The sequence below is a fragment of the Motacilla alba genome, chromosome 7 (assembly GCF_015832195.1).
Source record: "Motacilla alba alba isolate MOTALB_02 chromosome 7, Motacilla_alba_V1.0_pri, whole genome shotgun sequence".
In the NCBI taxonomy this organism is placed as follows: domain Eukaryota; kingdom Metazoa; phylum Chordata; class Aves; order Passeriformes; family Motacillidae; genus Motacilla; species Motacilla alba.
The window spans coordinates 33,458,586-33,472,628 of record NC_052022.1 but is presented as its reverse complement, the minus strand read 5'-3'; the positions used below and the strand labels follow the sequence as shown (position 1 = coordinate 33,472,628).

Here is a 14,043-nt window from a genome sequence, read left to right as displayed (position 1 = left end):
GCAAACAAGGCTGAAAATCCCTTCTTTCTAGGCTCTGAACAGACTGTAGGAAAGAAAACAGAGGCCTTGCCTCTGCTCCTTAAAACTGCAGGAACTGACAGCAGTAAAAATGATTAATTAATACATATATTGTGATGCCCAAAATCACCAGGAGTGCAAAGCCTGCTGCTGTTTGGGGCTGTTACATCTGTGGCTATTTTACAGATTTACATTGGTTTTTTTATCAGTTTAAAGAAAGATATTTTCAGAATTAAGGCAGATAATTTCATTAATAGGATAATGATGCCTTCTAAGGAGGCTATGCCTTTATTTCAGCAACAAGAAAAATCCTTTGTTATTACAGTCCCTTCTAATCTTTTCTGTCTCAATACATGGGAAAATCCCTAATGCATTTTAAAGTCCAAGATTAAAATCACTTCTCACAAAGGCTAATTCTGCTTTACTTTCCTTGTATCTTTTGAGAATGCCTTTCAAGAAGTAATTTTCACTGTCAACAGATCCATTTTCCAACAACACTTGATTCTTTTCAGTTTACAAAACATTCTTATTTGGTATAGAAAGGCTAACCTGACTATTTCAAAGGGAAAGGCAGTCCATCAGAAGCACCCTTCTTTTCTCTAATGTTTAAAATTTTTTTACATGAAGACATTGTTGACCATCATCAAAAGGCACAGAGCACAAAAGAAATGCCAAGAAATTAGAATATTACGTCAGTCCTGCAAGAGCAGATACAATCGATAAAAGGATTAGAGGGTGCTAGGGACAATTTAATTTCCTGAACAAAATTATGTTATTATAGTTGAAATAAATATAATAATTTCAATAAGGCAAATCAGTTCTCTTACCTTCTGCAGCAGTAAAAAGGGACAGGTTCATTGGAATGTTTTCCTGCAGCCAAATCAAAGAAACCTACATCCAACCGACTCCTTTCTCTCATGAAATAAACCTGACCCACAAACCTCTCTGTCTTTCCTACCTTTTTTTTTTTTTTCCCTTTTAATTTGTGTTTGCTGCATGGCTGGCCACATCCACCTTTGTCAGTCTACAACAGTGATTTCCTTCCTACATTGACTGAAGAAGTCTCTTGGATTCAAAGCAATGCGACACACACTGACAAGTGCATTAAGAAGAGCTTCTAGGAGAAGGGAAAAAAAAGGTCTGAGGCAGGCACACCAAGGGCTCACCTTCTTTGTTCAATTAATTAATAAACTGTATTTTACTAAGCAGAAAGATGGACAAAGTAAAGATGCATGGGGATGGATTGCCAGATGGTATAGGGAACAGGAGGTTTAAACAAGTACAGGAAAACTGGGTCAAACCCTACTGAGGCAAACTCTTCTGAACGGAAACTTTACCTGAATAAAATTGACAGGTCTGGCTCACTCAGGTCAGCAAAAACTGAACTTAGCCACAGAAAATAAGGACTGTATCTTCTAATACAGAGCAGAGCACAAGATTTTTACTACCATTTTTACTACACTGAACTGACAACACTGATATTTTGGTAAAAAGCAACATAATGAATTTCTGGTGAAATTATTCCCAATTTCCTTTTATTGCTTCAAACAACACTACTGTGAGTTCCGGCTTGAGAGCCAGACATAAACAAGAAGCTTCCAGTACAGTTCATTAAAGACTCAGGACATCACTTTTATCTGTACTTCCCTTAAAAAACAGCCATCTGCTCTCAAAAATGAAGCACTGAATCAAAATCTTCCATGTTGTGGAAAAGTCTCTTTCGACTAAGGTAAAGAAAATTATTGGAAAGTTATTAAAAACCATGACATTGTGTAAATCATTGAAACATCTCCCAAGCATTGTCCTTTCAGCCCTTGTAACCACCTCTGCAGGGTAAGTGCTATTATATTAATTCAATTCCACATGCTAGGAAAGAGAAAAGCTACAATGTTCAGTGACTTGCTGACTCATTTGCACAGCTGGGAGCTGAGGTCTGGCAGTAGATAATAACCTCAAGTTGTGGAGTGTTTTCCACCTTCCTGTGTTAGTACAACTAGCAAAATGCTTTCCATTTGCTATGGGGCCAATCCACAACGTCCTGTCAATTAAACAATAGAAGTACTTTATAAAATTCTAAAATACATGCAAATATACGCCTGATACAAGCAGCACACAAAGCCAAACCTGAGGCTAAGGGAAGAACCTTGACATTGGCCTGAAGCAGAAGAACAAGTCCTTTACCATGATATGAAAAATCAAAAAGCATACACAGGACTAGCCAAGTGAATTATGTATTAAAAAATAGTGATAAAGGCCTGGTAACAATTCTAAAAATCTTTGCTAATGCCTTACCAGTTCTTTTTTTAGTTAACAGTTTTGATTGCCATTACCTCTGTGTGATGAGTCTAGGAACTGTTGTATTGTCTTTAAACACACAACAGGCAGATTTAAAAAAAAAATAAACCCAAACAAAACAACAATCAATTACTCAAGTTCTTTATAACTGTTACTAACCACACCCAGTGGGCCCTTGCAGTAGAGTGGACTGACAAATGTTGTTGTTAACACAGCATGTAATTTTATTGTCTCAAAAATGACTGCGTGATGGAACACGCCTAATTGCAGTGTCCTCATTAACCGAGTTAGAGAATGCTAGCATGTGAAATAGCAACCATCCACTTGCAAAATCCAGAGAGGCTCTGTGTTAAAATACCAACAAAGTTTGTTCAGCAGATGATAGGAAATTATTTTCATGCAGTTATGGAACAAAAAGAAAGAGAAAATGCTGAAAGAAAATCCAAGGAGGAAGTAAGTGGAGACATAAAAATGTAACTGACATGGCAGAGTTCAACTGACAGTCCCCTGGAGATTCTGAATCCAAATCCTTCTTATCCCCATGATACAGCTCAGTTTGAACACACTGCTGTGTCCCTACGCTGCTGGCCTTGATGCAGCAGTTGTCTTCTGCTGAACAAAGCACTCACGCGCACGCCTACACTGCGGCAGCTTCGCTGGGATCCAGGCCTCTGCCTAACATCAAGGCAACACTTCAGTTCTTTGCTGGAGGAGGTTTCAGCAGGAGGAAAATGCAGTGATCATGGGCTGCTGAAACTGAACACTCGTGCAGAACAGAATAGAAATTTGCTTGGTAAGACTACAATGTGACTGCTGCACTTTGTGCGCAGAACTTCCAACACATGCAGGCACTGCAGCATGAATTACAGGTCAAGGGCCAAAGAAATGATCCAGCTCTGAATCTCCTTGCTTTCATGCATTTAAGATTCCAAACCAAAAGGCAATGGTAATATTAGAAATGCAGCCAAACACATCCCAAGAAACAAACAATGACCTATACTTAATCATAGTTTTGGTGACCACACTGGAACAGCAGTGGCTCATATTGCATACAAGAGACAAAAAAGTGAACAACACTATCTCTTTTTCTTTAGCATGGATGTACTTAGCATATCCCCCAGCTACCTCTGTGCATGCATCTACCTCATCCATGCACCGCAGTTGGTTTGCAGATGGGGAGTCATTGCTGAGAATGCCTTATTTTTCCACATGAGAAGTATCTCCACTGCAGAAAGTATCTCCATTTTCTGATTTCCCCATCCTTTAGATTCATGTCTCATCCCTCTGCTGACAGCACTGCTCTGCAATGTCCAGGAGACCCTTACCTTCCTCCAGAACTCCAGTCTGCTCAGAAGCTGGTGATGGAGGTGGGGAAGGAGGCAGGTTGGCTGACTCTTCAACTGCTAGAAATCAAACAGTGAAAATGAGATAGACTCATTAATTCCAGGAAGACCAATACATGATGTAAGTTGCAGTCAGCCTGTTCTGCCCAGCCGAGGAATTATCTGATGGGGACTCATTCCTGCCAGATTTTTAGACAGATCCTTGCAGAATACATGGACTTTTGAAATTATAATAAAAGGATTTACTCTTCTGTTGTTGATTTGTTTTCTAATGGTATGAATTCCTTACAAAATTCTAGTTATAGAGCACACTATGAAAATCAAATACGAGATACTCTTTTAAATCAGTGTTGCCTCTTAAAAAGTGTTCAGTCACCCAAGGCAACAACAAAAAAGCAACTGAGTACAGAGGTATTATAAATGCACACCGACTATCAGAAACTGGCACCCAATCTCTTTAATCCACCTTGAGCACATGAAAAGACTCCATTCTGCACACATTTTTCTTCTGCTGCATTCAAGGTAATCACAGAACACATGCAAATATTGCTTGTCTAAATGCAAAAGATATCAGCACGGGGAACTTATATCAGCTGTGACATAACAGTGATTCAGCTGAGCAAGGCACAGTGAAAACTTGGATGCACTTGGACTGGGATTTACATTCATTCCCAGTCATGAGATCAGATACTGAAAATAACTTTTTTTTTTTTTCAATTACTTCAATTCAAGTATGTTGAAATTCTAAACAAGCTTCTTAAATGAACTCAGCATGACCTTTGCATTTGATCTCATACCAATCACTTTGAGAATTTTTTTTCTTTAGAAACAGATCCACTCCTGGGGCTTAACCAATGTTTAAAAAAAACCCAAAAACCACCAAACAAATCTGCTTTAACAGATCTGCCTTATCAACAGCACCTTTCAACAGGCAGATCTCAGTTTACTGTTGAGGGCTTCTTTCCAAGCACAGGCAGGGCACTTTCAAAGCCCCAAAAGAATTTTCCAGGCTTCCTCCTGTTGATTCCAGTGTGATTTGGAAAAGACCATATGTGAATTGTCCTTAAGATGTGCTGTCCAGGGACAGAGTATTTATAAAGTCATCACAATGTATCTGACCACAGCAACTGTAACACCAACAGTTAACTGAAGACATACTTCTCACAATGTCTTTTCAATTACTTATCTGACTAGATGGAACTGAATGCCCATTTTGCCTCTCCGAGGCCTGAGTGAAGTGATGTGGAGGATTGGGGTCTTCCATGTAAAACTGAGTCTCTGCAAAGAAGGGAATTACCAAGCACCACATCTCCCTGCTGCAGTTCTAAGTTAGTTCAATGAAGCAAAAAACCGTGGGAACCAAATTTCCAACAAATATTCTAAATTACTCATTGACTTTAATTCATTCCTAGGCAAGGCCAAGCACTACACCAAAACAAGCAGATTACCTGTGGGGAAAACACTGCAGGGCATTGTTTTGATTTAATCACAATGAGCATGCACTCAGCAGAATCTATCCCAGGACAGGCTTGCATGACTTCCTTACCTCAAGATGAAGTATGTCCTTTCTCTGGCCTTTGCTGGACATGTTTTGAGCTACTGCAGAAGTTTTCTGGCAAAGAGCAAGCACTTTAGGTACAAATGGCTGTATACCTACCTTCTTTTATAGATACACACACACACACACGTATATTTCAGAGATATTAAACAAAGGAGGCAACAGGAGGATGGAGACACAGCATGGATCAGTGGCACTCTTACCCTTTCCAGTATAGATTGCTGGAATTTGCTTTTACCACGTGACTCCTTCTTCCACAATCTGCCCTCACTCTGCCTGGTGCTCTCAACCTGGTGTGTCCCATTCATTTCTGCTTCCTGAGGAGGTGCTCCCCCTCCATCTCTTTGAGCAGCTGCCACCCAAGCAGCAAAGCCTCACTTTCTCTTTATTTGTCACTCCATCTTTGTCTCTTCAGATGGTTTTTTAATCCTTCACATGGCTGAACACAAACAGTCCCAACCAACACGATGACAAAACCCTACCACCAAACACACTCATGGCTGAGCTACTCAACCATGAGTCAAAACCAAGGTGGAGAACTGCTGTTAGAGCAAACAGGGAATGAGACAGTCACAGGGCCATGAAGAACCGAGAATACAAGGATCCTGCCATAATCCTGTGTCCCAGCATTTATCCAGGAGTGGTTATGGTTCACAACCACAACCATAAGCAACGTGAATAGACAGCTGGAACTGCATTTTTTTAATAAGCATACAGACATTTGCAGACACAAGGATACCTGGAACATTCTTTGTCTCATTTTACCTAAAGGTAGTGATCCAGGCTGATCTTTGTGCTGGGCTTCTTTTTCCTGTTCACCTTTCAGGACCGCTACAGCTTCAGCTGTTACTACTTGTACTATCCTCGCAGACACTTCTTCTGTGGCAGTAGCAAAGTCAGAAAAAAAAGAAAGAAAAGCATGCCAATCAGAATGGTGTTTTAAAATCAGAAAGATTAGCTTAAACAATAAAAAAACCAGAGGCAGACGTAATCAATTTTTAAAAGGCAATCTTTTTTTCCTGAAATATAAGGAAATCATTAAAAATAAAAGAGAAGGACCAGATATTCCAAAGGTTTCAGTGGGAAATGCCAAGTATTTATAAAAATCAGGAGCTTGCCCTAATCAGGATGCACAAAGCATCAATATTAAATGTTCTTTCTATTAGGGACAATGTGCAGCAACTGCAGTATTTTAAGATGATCATCTATTAAATGTCTCAAAAAATGTCTGTAGGTATTGTTTTTCATATGGGTAGAATGGGCAGCTGAGTAATTTAATTTCTTGACATTTAATATACAAAGTCAGCTGCATTCCACCATGCCCTTTGGACTCTAATTCCTCTTCAGCAGCACACAGTATGCTTTAAAGGCACTTCCCAGACAGCCATCTATGCTGCTGAGGGACTTGAAGGGCCAAACAACATTCCTGCATGGTTAAAATCAATACTTCATCTTCCTCACCCCTTTGAAGACTGCCACGCAAAGCTTTATTTAAGCAGTAGGTCTGAGTACCATGCAGAGGGATGACAGAGATGACCTTTTTTGGGGGGAATCGGCTCCTTGCTGCTGGCCCCCAACCTGCTCATTGCACAGAGCTGACTCAGGCACCGCTTGCTTGACAGAGCTGGGTGCCACAGAACCCACACTCTGCTCTTCCCCACTGCCCACAGGGTGCTGCACACCTGAGAGGGGCTGAGCAACTGGTGAGCAGAATGTAGTGGTAGGACCATTCAAGGAGTGAATTCTTGCAAACTGAGAAACTGTCTCAGCTGGACTCCAGACCCACTCAAAGGTGCAGTGAAATGTCATCAGGCACACAGCTGCATGTGGAAGCAACCAGAGTAGATTCCTCCCCTCTGGAAAATCAGGTGCCTTTGATGTAACAAATCAAGATGTTAAGGGCTTGTCCAGCAGCGTTCAGAGAGCAAAGGGTGTGTGGTTCTTATCTGGATGTGAGTCTGCTCTCCCTTAGTCATTAATCAATATATTTCTCTCTCTCAGCCAAACTCAGTGGAAATAAACCCCTTCCCTCTCCAGCTATATCCAAGTGCTGTCTGACAGCTGTTTCCAACACAGATGGAGCTGACCCCCAGGGAAGGCCACAAGCTGCACAGTCACAACCCACCAGCTGCACAGCTGGGCACACCTGGGAACAGAGCAAAACTTTACTGCTTCTCCAGCCCTGGTGTGGAGACAGAGGTTTGCAATGGCACATGTCAATACACCCTGCTCGTGCCAGAGCCCCCATTAGTCACCATCCCGAGGGCAGGAATAAAAGCTCTGCTCTCCCATTACCACATCCTTCAGGCAAGAACTGGCTGGGAAGGGCAAGTATGTTTAAATCAATGCCCTACATGTAACTTCACAGCAACCACTCTGATAAGGGACTGTCCATTAGAATAATAATGATTTATTTTCACAGTTACTCTTACAGAATTCCCTTGTACTTTTAATGTGAAACTATTCCTCTTCATTTGTCCTGTAGAAAAGCAAATCATTTTTCCCAAAAAAACCACAGATGTGAATTACCACAGCCATGTTTGTCTAAAACCAAAGTGCTAGGTTAATCTTGCTTTTACACAAACTATTTAATGAGATATTAAAAATCCCCACCCACTGGCAAAGAACATTCCTAATTGTTGGTGTTTATACCTTTCAATTTACTGCACTCCTGGCTGGTCACCTGGAGGGCAGTGACTGCAACAGTTCCATTGGCTGCTGCCAACAGCAAAAGCAGAGGGAGGAATACACCAGAACAACTACCAAGCAATGAAAAAAACAAGCTGATTTGAAAAACATGAATTTGAAAAAACATTTTAAATACATGGATATAAACTTGAGGATAAATTCAGAAATCTAAAGATGCTGCTTTCCTACTGTCAGGGGTGAGAAGTTCTGGCAGCCTTCCACATTGGAAGAAAAAAATCAACTGTTTTTTGAGATGAGGCTATGTATGATAAAGGTGCCTGCAGGAGGAGGAGAATACGAATAGCAGCTCTAGTTCTGCTCTTCTGTTTAACAACACATCCCTAGTATGAGATGAAAGTCCCCTCTGTGGTTAAGCAGATCAAATGGAGCACCATACCCCACCAAATCAAGTCATGCACGTGGCCAGTCCTATAGATCAAAGAACAGGGATATTGATTTAAAGCCCAGCAATCTTCCCAGCTGCCTTTCAGGGGCCTGCACATCATTTTGGGGCTTTGCACCTCATTTTGGGCTGCTTCCACACCTGCCAGATGCTGGGGGTGCTTCTTGCCACCTCTTGGTTCCTTCCTCGCGTGAGAAACACAAAGCAGACGCTTCCCAGACTCTCACACGGTGCTGCTGCTGCAGACCAGTGGACTGGACACAAATGTGGAATCCTTACAGGTCCTGACAGCTCCCTGTGTTGTGAGGCACAGGCAGCCTGCAGAGCACAAGCTGGGAAAACCTGGGAGAAGGAACGTGCGGCGTGGCCCATCCTCCTCCTGCAGACACACAGGGCCCTCCCCACACCACGGCGTGCTGCAGCACCTTCCTTGGGCTGGGGAGAGACAAACTGCTCTTCCAGAAAGCATCCTTGGATAGCTGGTGTATCCCTGTACAGATTCTGCTCTTTCAGAGCAGGAAAGAGCATTGCCCTGACAGCTCTGGTGAGCATGGAGGACAGCACAGAGCTTCTCTGAGTGCCACAGACAAAAGACCCTGCACCGATTGCTGCCACCTGAAGGATGTAACACATGGCCCTCCTGTCAAAACTTCCACCAAGCTACTAATCACAACACCACAGACCAAAGCAACATCATCAAGACTATACTATTGGCTCAGATGAACAAATCAAGACTCAATGAGGAAGACTGGTAAAAGAATCCATTTTTGAAGCTTATGTTCACATGAAAACGAAAGGCTCCAATTAATTTCTGATATAGAATATGCAAACCTATATCAGGTTTAGTACCCTGGAGCACATCCAAAGGAAATCCCCTTGGTCAACTGCTTTCCATCAGTCAAGCTACTGCAACCCTCCTCCCAGCAGGGTTAAGACAAATCATTAAAAACTGCCTCCTTTTTAACAGAATTTATACTTGTTCCCACCCAGCCTGGCTCTCTAGTACAAATGGGCTCTACAAGCTCAGAAGGCAGTTCTCACCCTCTCAGCTCTCTTCCTGATTTAATGTGCTTGGGACAAAGATGATGCTCCCCAGGGAGCTATGCAGGAGGGTGAAAGGTTGTCTCCTGTTAAATAGAAATTTCTATTTCAGGCTACACAAAATAAGTAAATAAAAATAAAAGTGGCCTCTGGGCTTGTATGTTTTGTTCAGTTTGTTTTGTTTGGCGGTGTTCTTTAATCAAGAAAGGCTTATTTCTGAACACTCTGCTGATGGATATTTTGGGTGACACAGGGGGCACGGCCAGTTCATCAGAACAGTGCTTTTGCCATACATGACTGCTGCAAAAGGACAGACTTCTCTGTACTAATGGACACTATAAATAGAAGATCCAGTGGGTAAGTCAAATCCTCACAGGGCTGCTATTGAGACTTTTCATAGTTTTCTTATGGTTCAGTTAAAGTTCAAGGCAGCCTAATGATAAAGAACAAACAAACAAAAAAAACAAAACAAGACCAAAAAAAAAAAAAAAAGGGAAAATTATGCAGCTTGAATGCTGTGGATGCTGGGCTATGTATTCACTAGACATGGTTTTGCTTGTAGACATTTATTTTCCCTCTCTTTAAACAGGCAGACTCTCTCTGACTCTACTTCGTGCCACAGAAACGGCATTAACATACAAAACAAGTTCCAACAAATAGATTTATTTCTTAAAAGCAACAAGGAGCATCTTTACCTTAGACTCCAGCCGAACAAATAACAGCAACATGCCTTATGCCTTTTCTTTGCATTTTGTAGAGAGTAAAATGCTGCTCCTTTTACCAAGATGTCAGCTGTTCATGGTACAGGACACAGACGGAGCTTCACAGCTTGATTTTAGGGAATACAGTACCCTAAGGTATAGGCAGCCCTTGAATGGGATGTCCATAACAGAGAGAAAACACACTGAAAACCCTCAGCATGAGCTCTCCAAAGCCCTGAAAGGAGCAGGTTGAGCTGTGAGGCCAGGGACTGACACACCAGGATGGTAATTCTGCTGCTCCCTCAAAGGTCACTTCGGACCACACTCCAACAGGGCTGCCAGCTCAGCTCTGCCCAGCTGCTGCCAGTGCCACAGCTCTTCTGTGGCAGGAACAGAGGGCTCTGCCCTGCTCAGAGGACAGAGCCCTGTCTGGGGCACTACACTAATTTAAACCAAAGTTAAAACTCAAACTAATTAAGCACTCTGTGCTCCTGGTTTTGGAAGTCAGCCCAATTCTTTCACAAACCCCAGCATACCAAATCAGGAGATCAGGAATCTCCGTGTCCCAGAGATGAACTAGGGGACACAAACCCCTTCCACTAAGATGCACAGAGGATGCTGAACCAGCTGGGATGGGGAGCCACAGCCTTTTCTCTTGGCTGTGTTTGGAAGGCCTGCTGTCTCCAAAGGCTGCTGCCCTTCTCACAAGCACACCCACGGGCACAGGAGCCACCCAATCCGCAGCCCAGCCACTCTAGCACCGAGAATTACACCACAGCAGGTATAATTCCAACCTGTAATTCATCATTCCAACACTCCCTCCTGATACCTGAGGTCCCCTTCCCGGACAGAGGCTCAGACAGGGGATGGTATATGAGGTCACATGCCAAAAACTGGCTACAGCACGATGCTGATCTGGGATCAGATCCTGTGCAAGGCCAAGATGTAATTTCAAAGCTCTCCTTCACTCCTTATTGATCCTGCTGCATTTGTCATTGGACTGCAGATGTCTCCACTGGCACATTACCTACAATACTTCTATTTCCCATGACAGCTTTCCATTCCATTAACTTTTATAACAGACATGTTTACCAGCCCCAGAGACAGATATACAGACGGTGGCAAAAGTCCTTTAAAATAGGTGTCTGAGCTTTCAGGCCCTGACATAAACATTTCCACAAAATTGTTTTAAAAAATTGGGGTTTTTTTGAATCTGCAACTATAAAGGCAAGAGCAAAAACCAGATCTGTGAGACATCTCCACAGTGACGTGTGATGTCTGTTCTTTACGTGCCCTTTTAATGGTTGCCCTTCAGCCTCTAGCACTTTTTCCTATTTCTCTTCCAACCTACACAACCTCAGACAACTCATGGAGAAGCTGAGTTTGCTGTGAACACCATTTAGGTGAAACTGTTCAGCTGTTTGTTTTTGACAGCCCACATCCAGCAGCGCCTTTTATCTTCTCTCCCCGATCCCTCTGCGCAATGCTGTATGATCGCTCTGAGGACTGGTTTTGACAGGATGGGCAGGGCTCACAGCCTCTCCCTGCCTCACGGGTATGTGACTGGCACTGATGCAAGGATCCTGCTGGCAGTGATCTGGGAGCTGGTACAGCCTGCCCTGAGAACAGCTTGCTAGTCACCTCCTGTCACAGTGTCAGTGATTTCTCAGGGCAGAGTTGCTCCAGACAGATCAGAATTTTTTTCCTCAGCTCTTCTCCTTTCCTGCCTGCAGCCACCTGTGTTCCATGACTGCCATTCAGCAAGATCACAGGGCCCACTTATCTACTGCTTCTTCCCACCTTGAGAACCCCTTGCACAGCAACGGGGACAGTGCCTCCTAATATGAAATGCCTATCGCATCTCCACAATTTCATCAGGACAGTCCTCCCAGACTGGAGCAGCATCATGCCTTCCTGTTTCGGGCAACAGCTCTACCCAATGTCACTGGGGTGGCAGCAAGACCTTGGGTTTCCCGTGGCCACAGAAGATGCCACCTGGGCTCTGTAAAGCATAACTTGTTTAAGGCATCAACGAAGCTTATCATGCTTCAGCTGCATGGTCATTCTCATTTCTGAGCTGAATATTTTGAACTGATGCATTATGCACCAGACTGAAAGAATCCTTCTTGAGGGAATAAAACTGTTCTTTTAGAAAGCAGAGGGAAGGATTCCTGTTCTAGGAAGAGGTAAGGTGAACACTTTCAAATCCAATTCTCCAAATAAAGGATTGCAGCTCAGTAGAAGACACAAATAACCAACTGCCTGATGAGTAGTGTGCAGAATCCCTGCTCTTATTTGCTTTCAATTATCTCCCAAGCATTCTAGCCCCTTCTGCTCCAGGAGAAAACCAAAGAAAAGGGATGACAGGAAGGAGGGACAGAAAGAAGGAGACTGCAAATTGTGTCAAAACTTCACACACATTCATAGGGTCACCCATCAAACATCTACCAAGAAAAAACAGTGAGCTCAGTTAAAGAAAAGGGTAATTAATGTTCCTGGAGCACTGAGGCAGAAGAAGGGATTAAAGAAAGCTGCAATGAGATGGAGAGGATAAAATAATATGTTTCATTAATTTTGCTACATTTTACGGAAAGAACACAGGCAGAGCACAACAAAAGGATTAGCTACATGTATACTTGCAGAATTGTGAAAACAAAGCAATTTCAGTCAAGATGTGCCTGTCAAAATCCTCAGTGGGATTCAGAGCAGTTTCCAAGGTAACCAGCACTAATTGTTGGCACAGTGCAATCGAGTCAACAACAAAAGCACAAAGCAACCTGCACCGCCTTGCGAGGAAAAACACCCCACATATTCCTGCAGAAAGAGAAGATACCAAATGGCTATTTGCTATCTTTGATGATTTGAAAAGCAAAACAGGACCTATGGATTTTCCCCCCCCAGGTCCTGCAGCTCCGAGTGCAGCCGGGCTGTAAACCAAATAGCGATTCGATTTGTTTAGAGGCATTAGCCAGTCCCCTAAGGACAGCTCCTGAATCCATGCACAGCTCTCCTGGAAGCTGGTGGATGACTTGTTTCACTCAAGAGTACTGAAATGTTGGAGGAAAAAAAAAAGATGCAGGCATCACCCAGTGGCATTCGGAGTGGAAAAACCAAGGATACACCTTGGACTTGATCTCTGGGATGACGACAGCTCTAAATACTGCCTTTTTGCATGCAGATTAAAAGACAAATGCACAGCAGCTATCAAAGTATTATGAATAAGTTATATAAACCCCAAAAAGTGCCAGCAGATTAGTGCTTGAGATTGAAGAAAAAAAGCCATAACATGGCTTTACAGAATTCAAATACTGGCTTTCAAATGGCTTTTGTGAGTGTAAATATTTTGCTGTAAGTAGGTCCTTGATCTGGATGTTGGCAATATTAACAATAATTGGCAGGAGTTATGAAGGCAAATAATATGAACATCAGCTTTTAAATTAAATGCAGCCACAACACAACAGACAAGTATCATTTCCCTAATAAACTCGCTGACTTTAAGCTACTGCAGCATCCACGAGGATAGCGACAGATTAATTTAATCACCAGGATTCACCAGCTAACCAGCAGAACAGGCCAGAAAAGGTCTGTGTTTTGGGAAAGAAAGAGCTTTGACAGTTTAATGCATTGGATTCCCAAGGTACAAACCTTCAGATTAATGTTGGGGAAAGATGTATTGCAGTCACTGTGTGAGAAGAGCAGGAACAGGTGAGCTACAGCCGAGTACCTGGCACAGCAGCTTCATTCCCTGGTGAGCCCCACTGCAAATGCATTACACCTCTTTGGGGTGCTTTGGGGTATTCAACAGCCCCTCCTATGCTGTCCTTACACTCTAGATTGTAAATCTGAACTACCACCACCCAGCTCCTTAACATTTTTGAACGTGATGATCTTGGAGGTCTTTTCCAACCTCAGTGATTCTATGATTCTTGTGCTATCTGCTCTATATCAGAGTAAATCTGGTGCACAGCTGCAGTCCTGGCTGCGGCCAAGCAGTGC

The 14,043-nt window shown here is 42.8% G+C and overlaps 1 protein-coding gene across 50 annotated transcripts in view; it reads right to left on the bottom strand.

Annotated features, from left to right (window-relative positions):
• The window catches only part of MAP2 (microtubule associated protein 2), a 225,994-nt gene that overhangs the window by 44,014 nt on the left and 167,937 nt on the right, over positions 1–14,043 (bottom strand). For 36 of the 50 annotated variants that reach the window (XM_038143125.1, XM_038143113.1, XM_038143122.1 and 33 more), the window contains 2 exons: positions 5,980–6,093; positions 3,639–3,716 (listed from right to left, as the gene is read on the bottom strand). In XM_038143125.1, the coding sequence (XP_037999053.1) occupies positions 3,639–3,716; positions 5,980–6,093 (192 nt within the window). The remainder of the gene's footprint in view (positions 1–3,638; positions 3,717–5,979; positions 6,094–14,043) is intronic. The other 14 variants (XM_038143129.1, XM_038143115.1, XM_038143118.1 and 11 more) reach the window with 3 other exon arrangements.